General features: G+C 41.8%; 1 protein-coding gene across 1 annotated transcript in view; it reads left to right on the forward strand.

The window, feature by feature from the left end:
• CFH (complement factor H) overlaps window positions 1–16,366 on the forward strand; it is a 1,233,551-nt gene that overhangs the window by 49,170 nt on the left and 1,168,015 nt on the right. Inside the window, exons 2-4 of the mRNA XM_063428115.1 lie at window positions 5,435–5,614; window positions 5,730–5,835; window positions 10,558–10,634. Of these exons, the coding sequence (XP_063284185.1) occupies window positions 5,435–5,614; window positions 5,730–5,835; window positions 10,558–10,634 (363 nt within the window). The remainder of the gene's footprint in view (window positions 1–5,434; window positions 5,615–5,729; window positions 5,836–10,557; window positions 10,635–16,366) is intronic.

Consider the following 16,366-nt stretch of genomic DNA (forward strand, 5'->3'; position numbering starts at 1 on the left):
CAACCTTAGAGTGTGTCTGACCTCTATCCTTATAGAGGCGATCTTTGTCCTAGACCGACACGGAACGTGGTTCTCCAAGCCGATGTCGAAACCGAGGAATTGGCCCAACTCAGATGGAGAAGCGATCTTTGTTTGTGTACTACCACATGTGTAAACCAGTCGTTATCGCTTAGGAGGTCTTGTAGAAGATGAATTTCCTCCATCTTGAAGTGTTTGTATACCACGTAGGAGTTCCATTGATGTAGCCTCCTGGCTTCTGCTTGACCAGGAAAACATTAGCTGAGGAAGCCTCCCCATCCGGTACATGTTGGATTGCGCCCTTCTTGAAAAGGGGTGCGGGTTTCTTTGTCCACGAGGCGTTCCCGTTCCGCCAGCATGCGTAATGGAGGCGAAAGGGCGACCTGAACGGCTGTGATAAAAAATTCTATGACATAGCCTTGTAGTGTCTGGAGAACCCCGGTGACTTTGGTAATCATCTCCCAAATCCGTAAAACAGAGAGAGGCTGCCGGTCGTAAAATTGGAAACAGTTAGCTACGTAGGTCGACTCACTAGTAGAGAAGCGAGTAAGAAAATATATGAGGACTGTGGATGCGATCTGGAACCTGTCGCCCAGAAGCGGCTGGTGGCTCGGTTCCGCTACCGACCAGTCCTCCCAAAACATCTTTCCCCGTAGGGGAGACTTGAATAGATTTACGTGCTCCTTGAGTTCTGCCATGAACACTACACCAAATAGTAGGCCTTGTGCTTTTGGGCCGAATTCTTGTCGTTCCTAAGTCCCATAATGTGTTGTTGATGCGCACCAGAACAGAATTGTGTCTGTCGGCGCATAGTACGTCATCTATTGAGCTCGGGCACAACTACCACTTTGTCTGGTAGCAGTGGGCTGGGGTATGTGGCCTTGAGGCGTGCGCATACTTCCGTCTTCGGCCACTCGGGTTTAGTGCCGCTATTGCTATCTCTGCCTTGGCCGCTGTCACAGAGTCAGGTTTCCCTAACGTACTTCGAGGAAGTGTCCTCCATCAAGCGGTGTGGGGTAGAGCCCATAAACAGAACCTTCTCCACTGAGGCCGCTACAGCGGCGTTTGTCATTGCCTAGAAATCTTGGGAAGGTTGAGGGTGTCCACCATGACTCATTCCCGTCCTGTTTGGAGACAGTGGGTAGTCATTGGGAGTAGTGTTTGAGGATCATCCGGGTAAAATGGTTGGAATTGCCTGTTTAGTTTGTTTGAGAGTATGAATACCTGTGCCAAGTGTAGAGGGGTCACCTCTATTAGTTTAATCTGGCTACTGAGAGCCGCGGTGCAGGCGCGACTGACTGGTAGTGGTGTTTGGTCAGGTTAGCCGGGTCCACCACAAATGTACGCCAGAGCTGTATGTATGGTATTAAATTATACAGGCTGATTATAGAGGCGCGTGGGGCCTGTCTCCATAAGGTCTGCAACCGCAGGAACCACGTCTGTTCGGTTGGGTTCATCCCAGGCGGTGTGCCATGGTAACCCAGAGGACACCCACATCAAAGGTAATGGACTGTCAGTGACCTCGCATGCATATCTGGGGGTCACCCCAGGTGGTGTGCCATGAAAAAGTACCCAGAGGACACCCACATTATAATTATTGGTACCTTGCAAGTATTGCATGCATATCTGGGGGTCACCCCAGGTGGTGTGCCATGTAAAAAATAACCCAGAGGACACCCACGTTCAATGTGTACACTAGGCACCGTAAATATACATATATGTATCCCTGTGAAGGGTACTACGCAGTACACTCAGTTTCCTTAGTGGTCCTGCCGTCAAACCGTATCCAGCGCGGTACTGTTGCATTAAAGTAAACTGACAGGCAGTGAGAGGGCTGTATATGCACGTAGTCAGTGAAATCAGGGCTGTATGTGTTTATCTCTTGAAAATACAGACCCTTGTGCATATCATCGGGGTTCACCCCGGGTGGTGTGCCGTGGCAATCAGAGGACACCCACATCAATTGAAATGGGCCGTCAGCGCCCTTGCATGCATATCTGGGGGGTCACCCCAGGTGGTGTGCCATGAAAAAATACCCAGAGGACACCCACATAGAATTTGCACCCTTGGGTACAGTAATGTAATATAACCCTGTGCCGGGTAATCAGTATAATATTCCATTGGAAGGGTATAGCAGTATGTGATCCCCTGAGGGGGAATAACGTTGCATCTGTCCCTGCAGGGACCAGCGAGGCAGTATGTCAGTTAAGGTATGTATATCATATATAGTACAGCCTTCATCCCAAAGAAACTCAATTGTGCCTGCATAGACTATCTTGTACCGAACAATATAAACAGGACCACCAGCAGAATGTGATCATACCTACTGACCTTGCACAGGATGGAGAGTAATGCCTACCACAAACTTAAATTTGTACCATATAAACTGTTACATAGGTAAAATAGGACACTTTAGTAAACTAATAGATTAAATTTTAACATAGATAATGAATGTTATTTTACAAATATTTGATAAAAGGTCCTTATATATATCCTGCTTTATTGCCAGTAAATGACCTTGTTAGTTATGGGAAACAGGTGATATATCTAAAAAATTGTTCACTTAATCCCATTAAAACATTCTAATTAAAACCAGTGAGTTTTTCATAGGTGCCCCTGTGGGGGTTCGAACTTGCATATAGCTAGAATAGCTGTCTGTTAGCTTTGCAGGCAAAGCAGCCTGTCACCTAAGCCAACTCTCCAGCTGTCCGATTTCCTGAGACTGAGAGGAGGGGGGGGGTCCCTGAGGGGGGGTCCCCCAACTCCGTTGTGGCGATCGGGTGATTCCCGAACCGCCGAGAGTAGGGAGAGGCGGCCGTCGCGGGTCTCGCGAACCGCGAGAACCAAGATGGCCGCCGGCCGCACGAGTGAGAGCTACCCGCTCGCGGCTGCGAGCGGGAAGGGAAAAAAGGGCGGCAAACAAAATATTCTAACCCCGGCTACCCTCCACCCGTCCCCACCCAGCCCCCTGTGTCAATAAGGGCAGGTCCACGTGGCGAACGCGGCACGAACAGCCGTGACGCCCGCTGACCGTCAGCCCGAAAAAAGTAAAGTAATAGAGGCTGAAAAACAGGAGGGGGACAGTGATAGGTAGATAGGGGTGAATAAGGAAAAACCAGTAAGAATACAATAATAAAAAGAAGAAAAAACAGCAATGATACAATAATAAAAATAAGATAAACAGTAATAATACAATAAAAAGACAATATGAGTACATAAACCAGAGAGGTAAAATTACTCTGACCTGTTGATGGCTGGAGCAGCAAAGAAAGAGGAAGTGATGTCATAGACAGGGCCTTTTATGGGCACCATATCTTTTCTCTGATTGGTTGTTACTGTTTCTATGCTGCTGGAGTTTTCAGTAAAGAAAGATATGCAAATATGAAGCCTCCTGTCATGTGGTAAAATTAGCGCACAAGCAATAGCCCCCCCCCCCCCCCAATGCTTTCCTACGGTACAGCATTGGCTTGGCTAAGATCAAAACGTCCTGCACGGTGTTGGGCTGTAAGCACAAACCCCACCTGTGGACCTCGGGCCCTCATACCACCCTCATGGAGTCTGTTTCTGACCGTTTGAGCAGACACATGCACATTTGTGGCCTGCTGGAGGTCATTTTGCAGAGCTCTTGCACAAAGGCGGAGGTAGCGGTCCTGCTGCTGGGTTGTTGCCCTCCTACGGCCTCCTCCACGTCTCCTGATGTACTGGCCTGTCTCCTGGTTGCGCCCCCATGCTCTGGACACTACGCTGACAGACAAAGCAAATCTTCTTGCCACAGCTTGCATTGATGTGCCATCCTGGATGGGCTGCACTACCTGAGCCACTTGTGTGGGTTGTAGACTCCGTCTCATGCTACCACTAGAGTGAAAGCACCGCCAGCATTCAAAAGTGACCAAAACATCAGCTAGGAAGCTTAGGAACTGAGAAGTGGTCTGTGGTCACCACATGCAGAACCACTCCTTTATTGGGGGTGTCTTGCTAATTGCCTATAATTTCCACCTGTTGTCTATCCCATTTGCACAACAGCATGTGAATTTGATTGTCACTCAGTGTTGCTTCCTAAGTGTACAGTTTGATTTCACAGAAGTGTGGTTGACTTGGAGTTACATTGTGTTGTTCAAGTGTTCCCTTTATTTTTTTGAGCAGTGTATTTTGCTGTATACTGATAGGTACATTTTCCCATTATTTGATTATTTGGTTAACACATCAAGTGAAAAGAAGTAACCAATAGAGGGGAAAAAGGAGGGGGGGGGATCAACATTTAGTAGCTGTCCCATCAGTTATCTTTTTTTTTTCAGAACCATCATCTCTTTTTTTTAGCATAAGGACCAGAACTCTAAAACAAAAATCTAATTAAACTGTTCGTCTATTGTCCATTTAGTTTTTTTGTTATATTTCCACGTGGTGATTAGGAGTTATAGCATTGGAAAGACCCACCGGTCATCCAGAATTCTGGTAAATTGAAATGTATTTCAAGCCAAATGCACAAAAATATATTCCACTGTTCATTTTATCGTGAACAAGGTGGCCGCCAATACAGTTCCCACGCGTTCGTGCTTACGAACGGTAGCCACCCAGCCGCACAATTAGAACCCAAACTGATTGAAGTGTCAGGAGAGGTTAACAAGGGTCAATAAGCTCAGAAGTGGTCCGCAGTTCATGGGTTGGTTCGGTTCCCGAACAGTCTACGGGAATCTCACGAACCAAGTCTTTTATAAGCCTTTGAGCATGGTCCATATTCCTGAGACAGGAGGCTGGCAAGCAGGCTCCTCCAGGAGCCTGTGGTGAGGTCCCGTTCACCACAATCCCTATTTATCTTTTCCAGTTTAGTAGACTTCAAGGAAGACTCAATGCCTCTTGTCCACTGCTCTCACATTCCTTTCCACACTTTCCCAATTTCACTTCCCCTATTGTTGTCTTTTCCTTTCTGTACTCTTTTACAATTGCTTGTCTTTGTTTTCTGGCTCTCTTCCCCTTTGCTCTTTCCTTCTCTTTCCTTCTCTCTTTAGTGTCCCCAATGATTTCTCCTACATTTCCACTGCTATATATCTATTATAACTCCACATTTTCATATAATCTCTTTTATCTTTTGCATTGCATATCACTCCATTGCCCTTCCATATTGTATTTAGCATTTACCGCTACCTTCACATTTGTATATTTTCTGTTGTTTAGTGTCACCCTTGTACACCAGTAAAGTGCTACATGAGGACATGATGTAATATCTTGATTCCTCTTGGTCAATTATAAATGGCTCCATGAACACATGATACAGATATGTATATCCATGACTTTGGGCACACTTCTTTATTCTGAGGTAGACCCAGCCAAACACAGGCAGCAACATTATATTTACTTAAATATATTTACAAGAATGGTGGGAGCTGCACGAGTAACAGCATATTTTTTTTAATTTTAGTTCCCTGCGGTCCACCTCCAAGAGATCCAGAGTTTGAACTTCAAGGCACGTTCCAAGAATCGTATCCTCCTGGTACAACAGTGACTTTTACTTGCAGACCTGGTTACAGTCGTCAAGGTTTTATTAAAAAAACATGTGCTGATGGCAACTGGGAATTTATAGCTCGCGGAGTATGTAAAAGTAAGTATGTTTGTTGAAAATCAAGGGAATGTGCATCTTCAAAACAAACATTAATACAGAGATTAGTTTTATTATTTCAGAATCATTATACTAAGGTGCTTTATTTATTTTTTAGGGAAATCATGTGGCCACCCTGGAGATATCGAATTTGGTACATTTGACCTGAAGGAAGGGGAGGGATTTGTATTTGGTGCTGTAGTAGAATACTCCTGTGATGAAGGGTGAGTACAATAAAACTGGTTATTCAATACAAGGTGAACTCTGTGAATTGTAAGAAAAGAAACAATATTAAAGGTCACTGCACGCGACAAATATGAGTTAGTGTCTGTCTGTAGTTATTAACATGTTATATACACATCGTACTAGCCCAATTGCAAGCATATGCATAGATTAACCCATTAAGAACCTATAAAATTTCAGGTCATCACAATCTAATCAGTGAATAAGAGTAAAAAACAAGAATTACATGTTTGGCTCTATTATGAGAAACTATGACCTTAACTCTCCATCATTGTAAAGTCATAAAATATATATAATATATATCAAAAACCAAGAAAGGTATGGTGGGGAAAAAATCTGATTGAAAACCCCTGAAGTCTGTGGATAGTCAATAAAATGTTGAACAAAGATCTGCACACCAGTGGTTCACTGGCTTTGCATCTTTTCCCAAGTTGTGTTTCAAAGCTGTTGTATACAGCAAACACAGACTGTAAGGAATCCATGTTTAAAATGGAATGAGGCAAAAATTTGATTCTTTGCATAATTTGCATATGCCCACCCAGAATCCTTTGCGGTAGTAACAGCATTGCAAATTTGTAATTTCTGTGGGAAAAACACGTCTTATGGCTTGACTGTTGTGGAGATCTATGTTTAACATTGTATTGACTATAAATATATATATATTTGAAAGCTCCGACCTGGAGCTGAAACGTTGACTGGTTCTACCTACAAATAAACTGGATGAATTTATCCCAAGAGTGCCGGTAAATGCTTAACATCTTAACATGATCTATTTGGTCATATTTTTAAACTTGCATTTAAGTCTCTCATTCAGGACTAATCTTACATTTTGGAAAGAAAATTCACAAATTTGGATTTCTTTTCAATTGGAAATAATATGTACATTTATTGTTCTTTAGCGTGAAATCGTGTGAACGTTTAAGCGCTTAACAATTAAAGTGAATAGCAGCTCAAAAACACGCTTGTGTGTGAAAACCCTTATACCCACACACAAATTAACATACAATTGTGATATAAGTGAAAAGCAAAAGTAAAGCACTAAAAAAACATGAATATGAAGCTTACCCTTATAAAAATTGTAAATCACAGATATACATCAAATACATAAAAAGGGAAAGAACTCAAAAATATACATATTACAGCTGGTAGTGTACATAGAACTCATTAAAATAGATGGTGATAAAATCCACTCACATGGGTCAGAACCCGTAACTACTGGCTCAATAAACAGCACTTCTATGCATTTAAGGTAGCATACCACCTCCCATCAAAAGGTTTTACAAATACATATGTAGGATAAAACAGAAATAAGACTCCAATGGTTCCGGATATACTGACTTTTCATTTACAATATCGCTTACATTTCTTAAGCTCACCTTGTTCAGAGCCCACAAATCCTAGCTCTGGGGTTAAATACCTGTTGCAAATGTAGGAGTTTTCAAAAAAAAAAAAAAACCTCTGGAACCAAAAACTACACAGGAACATCAATAGTGCTGGGCAATAAAAGGTGTATTAACCAAATAAAAAACAGCTTAAAACAGATTACAATCAAAACAATATAAAATAAAGTCCATATAGTGGGTACCTAAACGCGTTTCGCTCAATTGAGCTTCCGCAGTCAACTGTATCATGGTTCCAGAAGTAGTCCATATTTAAAGTTTGTCTTCAGATTTCATTTATGGTCAACCTTTTATTGTCCATCGCTATTGATGGTCCTGTGTGGTTTAGTAATCATTAGTAAAAGCAGTTCTGAAGGATTTTCCAGCATGTGAATGCTATTAATACATTAAATGCATAAACATTGTATATCGAGCCAATGAGCAGTAAATGCATTAATCTTGTACATTATGCCAAAGAACAGTAAATTCATAACATGTGTATATCATGCCAGTGAGCCATATGTGCCTCCAAAAAGCCTTGCAGTGCTATCTGTGTCCCCAAACAGCCTGCCAGTGCATCCATCTGCCACCAGCCTCTCACTGCCATCTCTCTGAACCCAGCCTCTCTGTGCAATTGCTCTCCCCTCAACAGCTCTGTGCCATCTCTCTTCCCTTAACATATCTGACTGTGACATCTCTATGCCCCCAGCAACTTGCTCAGGCACCCTGATTGCATCCTCCGCACTTGCTCAAGCACCCAGATACCTGGCATCCCCTGCACTTACCCCCATGATTTTATATTGCATTCCCTGCACTTACCAAAGGAATCAGCTAGCATCCCCTGCATTTACCCTAGGACCAAGATGGCATCCCTGCACATACCCCAGGACCTAGATGGTATCCCCTGCACATACCTAAGGACCCAGATGGCATCCTCATGACCTTCCTCATGTCTAATGGGAGGCTGTGTGGCACCTGTGAACTGTGCTTGTACACAGACATCCTGTCTGTCGGCCTTTCTGCACGTTTTACTCATGACCTTTGATTTTCTGAGCATGAGAGACAGGGAGCATGAAAGACAGGCAGACAAGATGCCTATGCACATACACAGTGGATAGGCACCGCACTGCCTTCCCCTCCCCGCAAAGGCGGCTGGCTGGCTAGCTGCCAGACACAAAATATAATAGCAATGCTGCTGGAATATTCTGAATGCCAGTAATGGCTGGATTGCCTGTAAAATCCCCCCAGCACCCTAACCCAGCCCGCCCCTGTACACCTGGTACATGAATTGTGTGAGTTTGTCTGTCACTGATTGTGTTTCTGTCTGTCTGTCTTTCTGTCAGGGAGTGTGTGTGTCTGTCAGTGAGTGTCTGTTTCTGTCAGTGAGTGTGTGCTTCTGTCAGTGTGAATATGTCTATCAGTGAGTATGTGTGTCTGTCGGTGTGTGTGTGTGTGTCTGTGTGTGTCTGTTAGTGACAGTGTGTGAAACTTTTCACCCATGCTAAAATAATCCCTCAGCCGTCCTCAAGCTGTACAACTGATATGCACTGCCAAATAGTATATATGCACAGAAATCCCACTTAAAACAAGACCATTACCTTTCCCAATCACTGCAGGCATTGGGGAATGCAGCAAAAGTGTGTCTTTAAGTCAGTGAGTGTGTGTCTATTAGTGAATTTGTTTGTGTCTGTCAGTGATTGTGTTTGAGTGTCAGTATGTGTGCCTGTCACTGAGTGTGTGTGTGTGTGTGTCAGTGATTGTGTGTGTCTGTCTGTCAGTGAGTGTGTTTCAAATCAGTGAGATCATGTGTCTGTCATTGAGAGTGTGTCTGCCAGTGTGCATCTGTCAGTTTGTCTCTTTCAGTGAGAGTGTTTAGAAAAATGAGTTGGGCTTATAGATTGAGAGGTGGAGTTGTTGCACAGAAACATGCATATTTGGACATTTGCAAAGGGGAGGAGTTAGTAAGCTGACTACATCCACATTGGGGCACCAAGAACATTTCTTCACCCAGGCGTCTGTGACCATAAGATAGGCCCTGGCAATAATACAATTGGTGATTGTATTATTGTCACACTAATACATTAAAATTCCACAAAATAAATTATTTTAAACATAAGAGCATCAGAAAAAACTTTCCAATGTTCCAATGAATATCAACACGGTAATTTGTGTAAATCAAAAAGTGAGAGAAACATGAAGAGTAATAGGGGGGAAGATGGGAGGAAAAATAGTGGGTTCACCGGTTGCTCAGCTACTATGCGTATATATTCCAGGGCTGGGAACAAAGCATGTAAATCTTTCTAATCGAAATGCTGTGTTGAGAGCCAGAAGGAAGTTAAATGCAGACATGTCCACTAAATATGGATTAAGGAGCGGATTTGTTCTCATCCCATGCAACATAGTTTAGACCAGTTAGGTAACATATGTGCCAATCGATCTGCTGCAAGATATAATCTGCAAAGGAGTTTAGATGTGCTGTATATTTACAAATTAAGACATATTAAGCATATATATATAGCACATTTCTAAATAAATAAAAGATATGTGTTGATTCTTGCTTATAGGCAGGACAAAAAATTTAAATAAATCTATTACAGAACAATGACTTTACAAATCACAACACATATTAAAGCTTTTTGTATGTAATATTTTCCAATTTCCCATGTTCCTAATGTATGCTTCTCCATAATCCTTTCACATATATTACAGTTCTTTCTATTTTCAAGAACTGTATTCTCCCCATATTACTACATTACATGTAATGTCACGTTATGTCGCCTCATATATTGTGATCTTGTCTACAACAGGACTAACGTGGTTCAAATCTGATGAAATTCTGTTTATTTTAGATTTAATACATAGCAATTTCAAGCCAAATTAGACTGTTCTGGCCCAAACTGAGCTATTCTGTACCAGTTTTAACACGGCTACTGACATTTCAGGGAACATTTTTAAATATTTCTCTTTATTTAGATTTTTCTCTTAACGTATTACAAATACAACAAAAACAAGAAAAATAACAAAACAAAATTGTATAGACTTCAAGATAAATTGCATGTACAGACACATAAGTAGATATATAATCAAAAATAAGTAAACAAGGGAATAAGGGAACATTTGTAAAGATTTATTTAACACATATAATGATTTTCAGGCAGATTGAAGGAACAGGAACAAAATTACTCCATAATGTTTGGCACAATTTGCTGCAAAAAAATAAAAAAAGCCTTCATTGAAGTATCCCCCTTAATGTGTTCTATGTTCGTATAGTTAGATTCAGTAATACACTCTTTATAAAATTGCACTTGTTATTTTTTTTAACAGATATCAAATGGTTAGTAAACAAAGAACAAGAGAATGCACTGCAACTGGCTGGAGTCACTATCCACCTCACTGTGAAGGTAACAGCACTATGCAATATTTTACAATTACATAAAAGAAACAATACCGCTACGAAAAAAAAAATTGTAATGCAAAACTAACTCAAGCATTGCTCCTAAATTATTCACAATAACCTAAAACATATACATTAATTATGTTTTAAGCTGGAAAAAAAAGAGAGAGGGGAAAGGGGGGACAAAGGGTACTGGACACCTAATTGGTGTTTTCACACTGATAGTGTCATTTAAACATGTTTGTATTCCTGACAATTTAGTGTTTCTTTATCTTTTTATTTCCTGCTCCGTTAATTGAACTTTAATCACACACAGGAGTCTCCTTCAGGCTATTAGCAGAGTAGGATTTAAGAAATTCAAGGTGTTACGGTTGCCTCCAGGCTGGCTGGAAGTTGGACCGTAGAAAAGGATGCTCCTAGCGCTCACCAAAGGACCATCAGCACCGTAGCCACCATAAGCACTGCGAACTCCACGAACCACCGCTGCTGGGCTGGTATCTCGCCGTCTGCTCTGCGCCCTGGACCTACGACCAGGCTCCAGGTTCCAATAGGCGAACCTCTCCCTTCTGTAGAGCGAAGCAGGATCAGGAACAAGAGCTCTTACAAGAGCTCAACAGCTAAGGGAGTATGACGAGCATAGCAATCCCTGTAGTGATTATAGCTGTCCCCTACAAACATGAGTCGAGGCTGCAAGTTAGAGGGTCAGAAGAGGTCTGAGGTGCTGGAACACCCAGCCTGGTTTTTATTACCATTTTGAAAATACAGGACCACCCACAGGGCGGGACAAAACAACCAATCATACACGTACATCATTAAAACCACTCCCAGTAATTACACACAAAATCCTCCCCTATGTCTGTGATATAATTATGCTACACAAGGGATTAACATAATTATCACAGACAGTAAAAATACAGTTTTTACACAACATTCATAACTCCCAAAATATACATCACATTCACATAAAAATACATATTCACAATCAATCCATTCAGGGGAACAACATACTCAAAAATCATACGAATTGGACCAGGGGTTCAGAAGTTAGTAAAAATGTGCATTTGACCTTCTGGAAGCATGGTTTTACAGGGCCCTCTATCCTGGAGACAATGGGGGGAAGTAATTCAATTATCCAGGACTAGAGGCAGACTCCATTAACCACATGGTTGCAAAACAACATAAAACACTTTAAAATACATAAAGTCACATTTTACACATAACACACAGACATTTCACATATCCCCAGATAGCTAGGATCTGAGCGCACAAAACTACCGAATAGCGCGCAGATCCTATTCACACAGTTCAATTGCCACGGAGCTAAAGTCCTTCCCATAGTCTTTCATTATATGAATAGGCTCCATGGCATAGCCATCTGGGGTATCACCGCTCACACAGGGCCATAGTCATAAGGAAGGAGGCTGGCAAATAGGCTTCTCCACAATCCAGGGAAGCAGGGCAATTTTTCATTTAAAGGGCCAGTTACAAATAGCGATTTGTAACACAAGGAAATTAGATCACCCTTTACAAGAAACATGTAGGAAGACTGTGTGGATCATATGCTGGAAGGTGAATAAATTAAAATTGAAAACCAAGAGGAGGCTCGGAGGTTTGGACAGTTTAAACCTCACGAGTCTTCCCTCTAGAGTAAGGAGAGCAATCCATAAATAAGATAAAAATAAAACATAACTTTTTAAAAAAGTTTACTAAAATCCCAACAGATGTGAGAAAATCCAAAACCAAAAAAAAACCAATAGACTGCAGGGGCTGATCTATACACCAAAACCAATCAATTAAGCTAAAGTTGTTTAGGTACTTACAGTGTCCCTTTATGATTATTATTTATTATTAATCATATTTAAAGTTTTGGGTAGTTGTGTCTTCAGTTCTCTTTGCTATTGAGGTCCTGGATTTTTGTGTTTGATTATTTAGGGCTCATTTCCAATGTTTTCAATTTACCATCCAGTCACTACTTGCTAAGTGCCTGTCACTAGCAAGTAACAGTTGCTTACTAACTGCAAAATATCACCATTAACCCCGTAAGGACCGCAGGCGTTCTATGCCGTCCTTAAGGAGCCGAGCCTAAACGCCGGCGGGCAGCATAGAACGTCCCCGTTGTCCACCCCACTTACCTAATCCACACTTCTCCCGGCAGGGCTGCCATCAGAAATTGTGGGGCCCCTAACACAGCTCAAGGTCTGGGCCCCCGTGTGCCCGCCTCCAAATCCCGCCCACAGGAATACACACACACACAGACACAAAAGGACACAGACACAGAAAGATACACACATACTAACAGACACACACACTGACGTACATACATACTCACATACTGACAAACAGACATACATACACATAAATACATAACGGCCGGCATACATACACAGACAGACACACACACACACACACAGACAGACTCACACACAGACAGACACAGACAGACAGACACACAGACACAGACAGACACACAGACAGACACACACACACACAGACACACACACACACAGACAGACATACACACACAGACAGACACACACAGACACACAGACAGACACACACATACAGACAGACAGACAGACACAGACAGACAGACATACACATAGACACAGATATATACATAGACACAGATACATACATACACACAGACAGACAGACACATAGACAGACATACACACAGACAGACAGACACATAGACAGACATACACACAGACAGACAGACACATAGACAGACATACACACAGACAGACAGACACATAGACAGACATACACACTGACATACAGACAGACACATAGACAGACATACACACTGACATACAGACATACACATAGACAGACAGACACACTGACATACAGACATACACATAGACAGACAGACACACTGACATACAGACATACAGACATACAGACAGACATACACACAGACATACACACAGACAGACATACATACACAAACAGACATACACAAACAGACATACACAAACAGACATACACAAACAGACATACACAAACAGACATACACACTGACATACACACAGACAGACATACACACAGACAGACATACACACAGACAGACATACACACAGACAGACATACACACAGACAGACATACATACACACAGACATACATACACACACACACACACACTGACATGCAGACATACACACAGACATACACACACACAGACAGACACACACACAGACAGACACACACACAGACAGACACACACACAGACAGACACACACACAGACAGACACACACACTGGCATACAGACATACACACTGACAGACAGACATACACACACACTGACATACAGACATACAGACATACACACTGACATACACAGCCACCCTCCTCTTACCTTTAAGTTGCAGGAGGGTGGTTGGGGATGATGGGAGTGAGCGGATGCCTCTCCTCTGCTCTCCCTCCGCTCTCCTCCCGCGCGCAGTAAGCTGGGAGGAAGTGACCGGACGTCACTTCCTCCCAGCAGCCCTTGCGGTGCTGCCGCAATATTTTATTTTTATTTTTTAAAGGGGCCCGGTCGCGCAATTACCCGGTCGCAGCACTGACCGGGCCCCTGAAGATATAGGGCCCATCGGGTGGCCCTAAATGCTTGGGCCACCTGATGGGCCCTGGTGCAGATGCACCTGCACCCCCAGGGCCGCCGGGCCCGTGACAACCATCATGGTTGTCACCCCCTGATGGCGGCCCTGTCTCCCGGTCCTGGGGGACTGCCTGACATCCCAGACAGTCCCCCCTCGGCAAATAAGGCCCCCACGGGCCATGTGATCGCTCTGAAAAATTTTGCTGTGAATGTAATGCGCCAACGAATCTAATGCACATTTAAAGTAAATATGGTATATCTATATATATATAAAGATAATAAAAAATATAAATAAATCCATATACATAATTACATAAATAACTTCATAAATATACACATAGACTTCAAATAAATCTGTGTATATATTTAAATTCTACATGCATATTTATGTAATAGTTTTATATAATTAAGTAATTTTATTGATTCCAATTTGAGTAACCTGCCTGAAAACCCAGGCAGAAAGTCCAGAAAATGTAATTTGCTAGCACTATATTTAACCATGTAACTTTCCAAGACACCCTAAAACCTGTACATGGGGGGTAATGTTTTACTCGGGAGACTTCGCTGAATACAAATATTAGTGTTTCAAAACCGTAAAACGTATCACAACGGTGATATTGTCAGTGAAAGTGAAGTGTTTAGCATTTTTCACACACAAACAGCATTTTCATTGATGATATCATTGTTGTGATACGTTTTACAGTTTTGAAACACTAATATTTGTGTTCAGTGAATTCTCCCGAGTATAACAGTACCCCCCATGTACAGATTTTATAGTGTTGTTGAAAGTTACATGGTCAAATATGAGGCTTGCATTTCCATTTTTTTACATTGAAATTTGCCAGATTGGTTATGTTGCCTTTGAGAGCCCAGGAATAGGAATTACCCCCATTATGGTGTACAATTTGCAAAAGAATACAACCCAAATTATTGCAAATGGGGTATTGCAAAGTTAGGGTTTATATTTCTTTTTTGCATTTTTAACACACAAAATATAAATGCAAACTTTGACCAGTGTTTGTGACTAAGTGGCTACTAAAAAAGACTGGTCATAGCCCATACTGAATACCCTGGGTTGTCTAATTTTGCAAATGGTATGCCATCATGGGGTAATTCTCATTCCTGGGCTACGATAAAGTCTTAAATGAAACATAACCAGCCCAGCAAATTTCAATGTGTATAAACCGAAAAAAAAAACATGCTGTATTCTGACCCTGCAACTTTCAAAAACACCAGACAACCTGTAAAGGTGGGAGGGGTGGGGGGAGGAGGGGGGTTGTACTCAAGAGACTTGCAGTAAAAGCTAACAGTATTATGACATTCACAGTCAAAATGCCTAGCAGAATTTTTTTCATAATTAATTATGTTTCATATATGAATTGTTCATGTGAAATGAAAGCCTAAATGAAAGCCTGGTTTCTCCTGAACAAAATTATATATAATAAGTGTGGGTGCACTTAACATGAAAAAGGTGAATAACAGTTGAACACACATACAGCACAAATTCCAGTTTTTGTTTACATTTTGTTTTGTTATATTTTTTTTTTTATATTTCAAAGTATTACAATTATTTATATTTATTTTTATTGTTGATCATCCTCTTTTGAGTAGGGATGGCTGATCCTCTGGGTGATAGTGAATAGGGCGGGTAGAATGTGGTGCCCAGTGAGTACTGGGCACCACAGGGGAGCAATTGGTCTGCACATGTGTGGGTCTCAATAGTCTGTTACAGAGTAGCTCAGTGTAGTCATGAGGTAGCAATATTCTGTTCTTCGGTGGAACAGATCCTTCCAGGGTGCTGCTCTTTGGGTTTGTGTGCATGCTAGTACAGCAGCATTTCATGATATGACATTTTATCAAGACATTGAAAGAGTGTATCAGAGAGATATGTCCTAAAATTCTGCTTTCTCTACTAAAACATGCACCAGTATGTTGTGTTAGAATGCCTAGTTTAAAGTTGAGCAAGAGGTAGAAAATGGGTTGGACAAGTTGGTGATAATGATTGGTGAAATTGGGATGAGGAGTAGAAGCAGTGAAAAAAAAACCTGGGAAAACAATGATATATTGGATGCCATAATACCTGAAACTTTAGAGGGGCAATAAGAAGAGTTGGGAGAAAGAGGCAAAGTAGGTGTT

This window comes from Pelobates fuscus, chromosome 7, assembly GCF_036172605.1.
Source record: "Pelobates fuscus isolate aPelFus1 chromosome 7, aPelFus1.pri, whole genome shotgun sequence".
In the NCBI taxonomy this organism is placed as follows: Eukaryota; Metazoa; Chordata; class Amphibia; order Anura; family Pelobatidae; genus Pelobates; species Pelobates fuscus.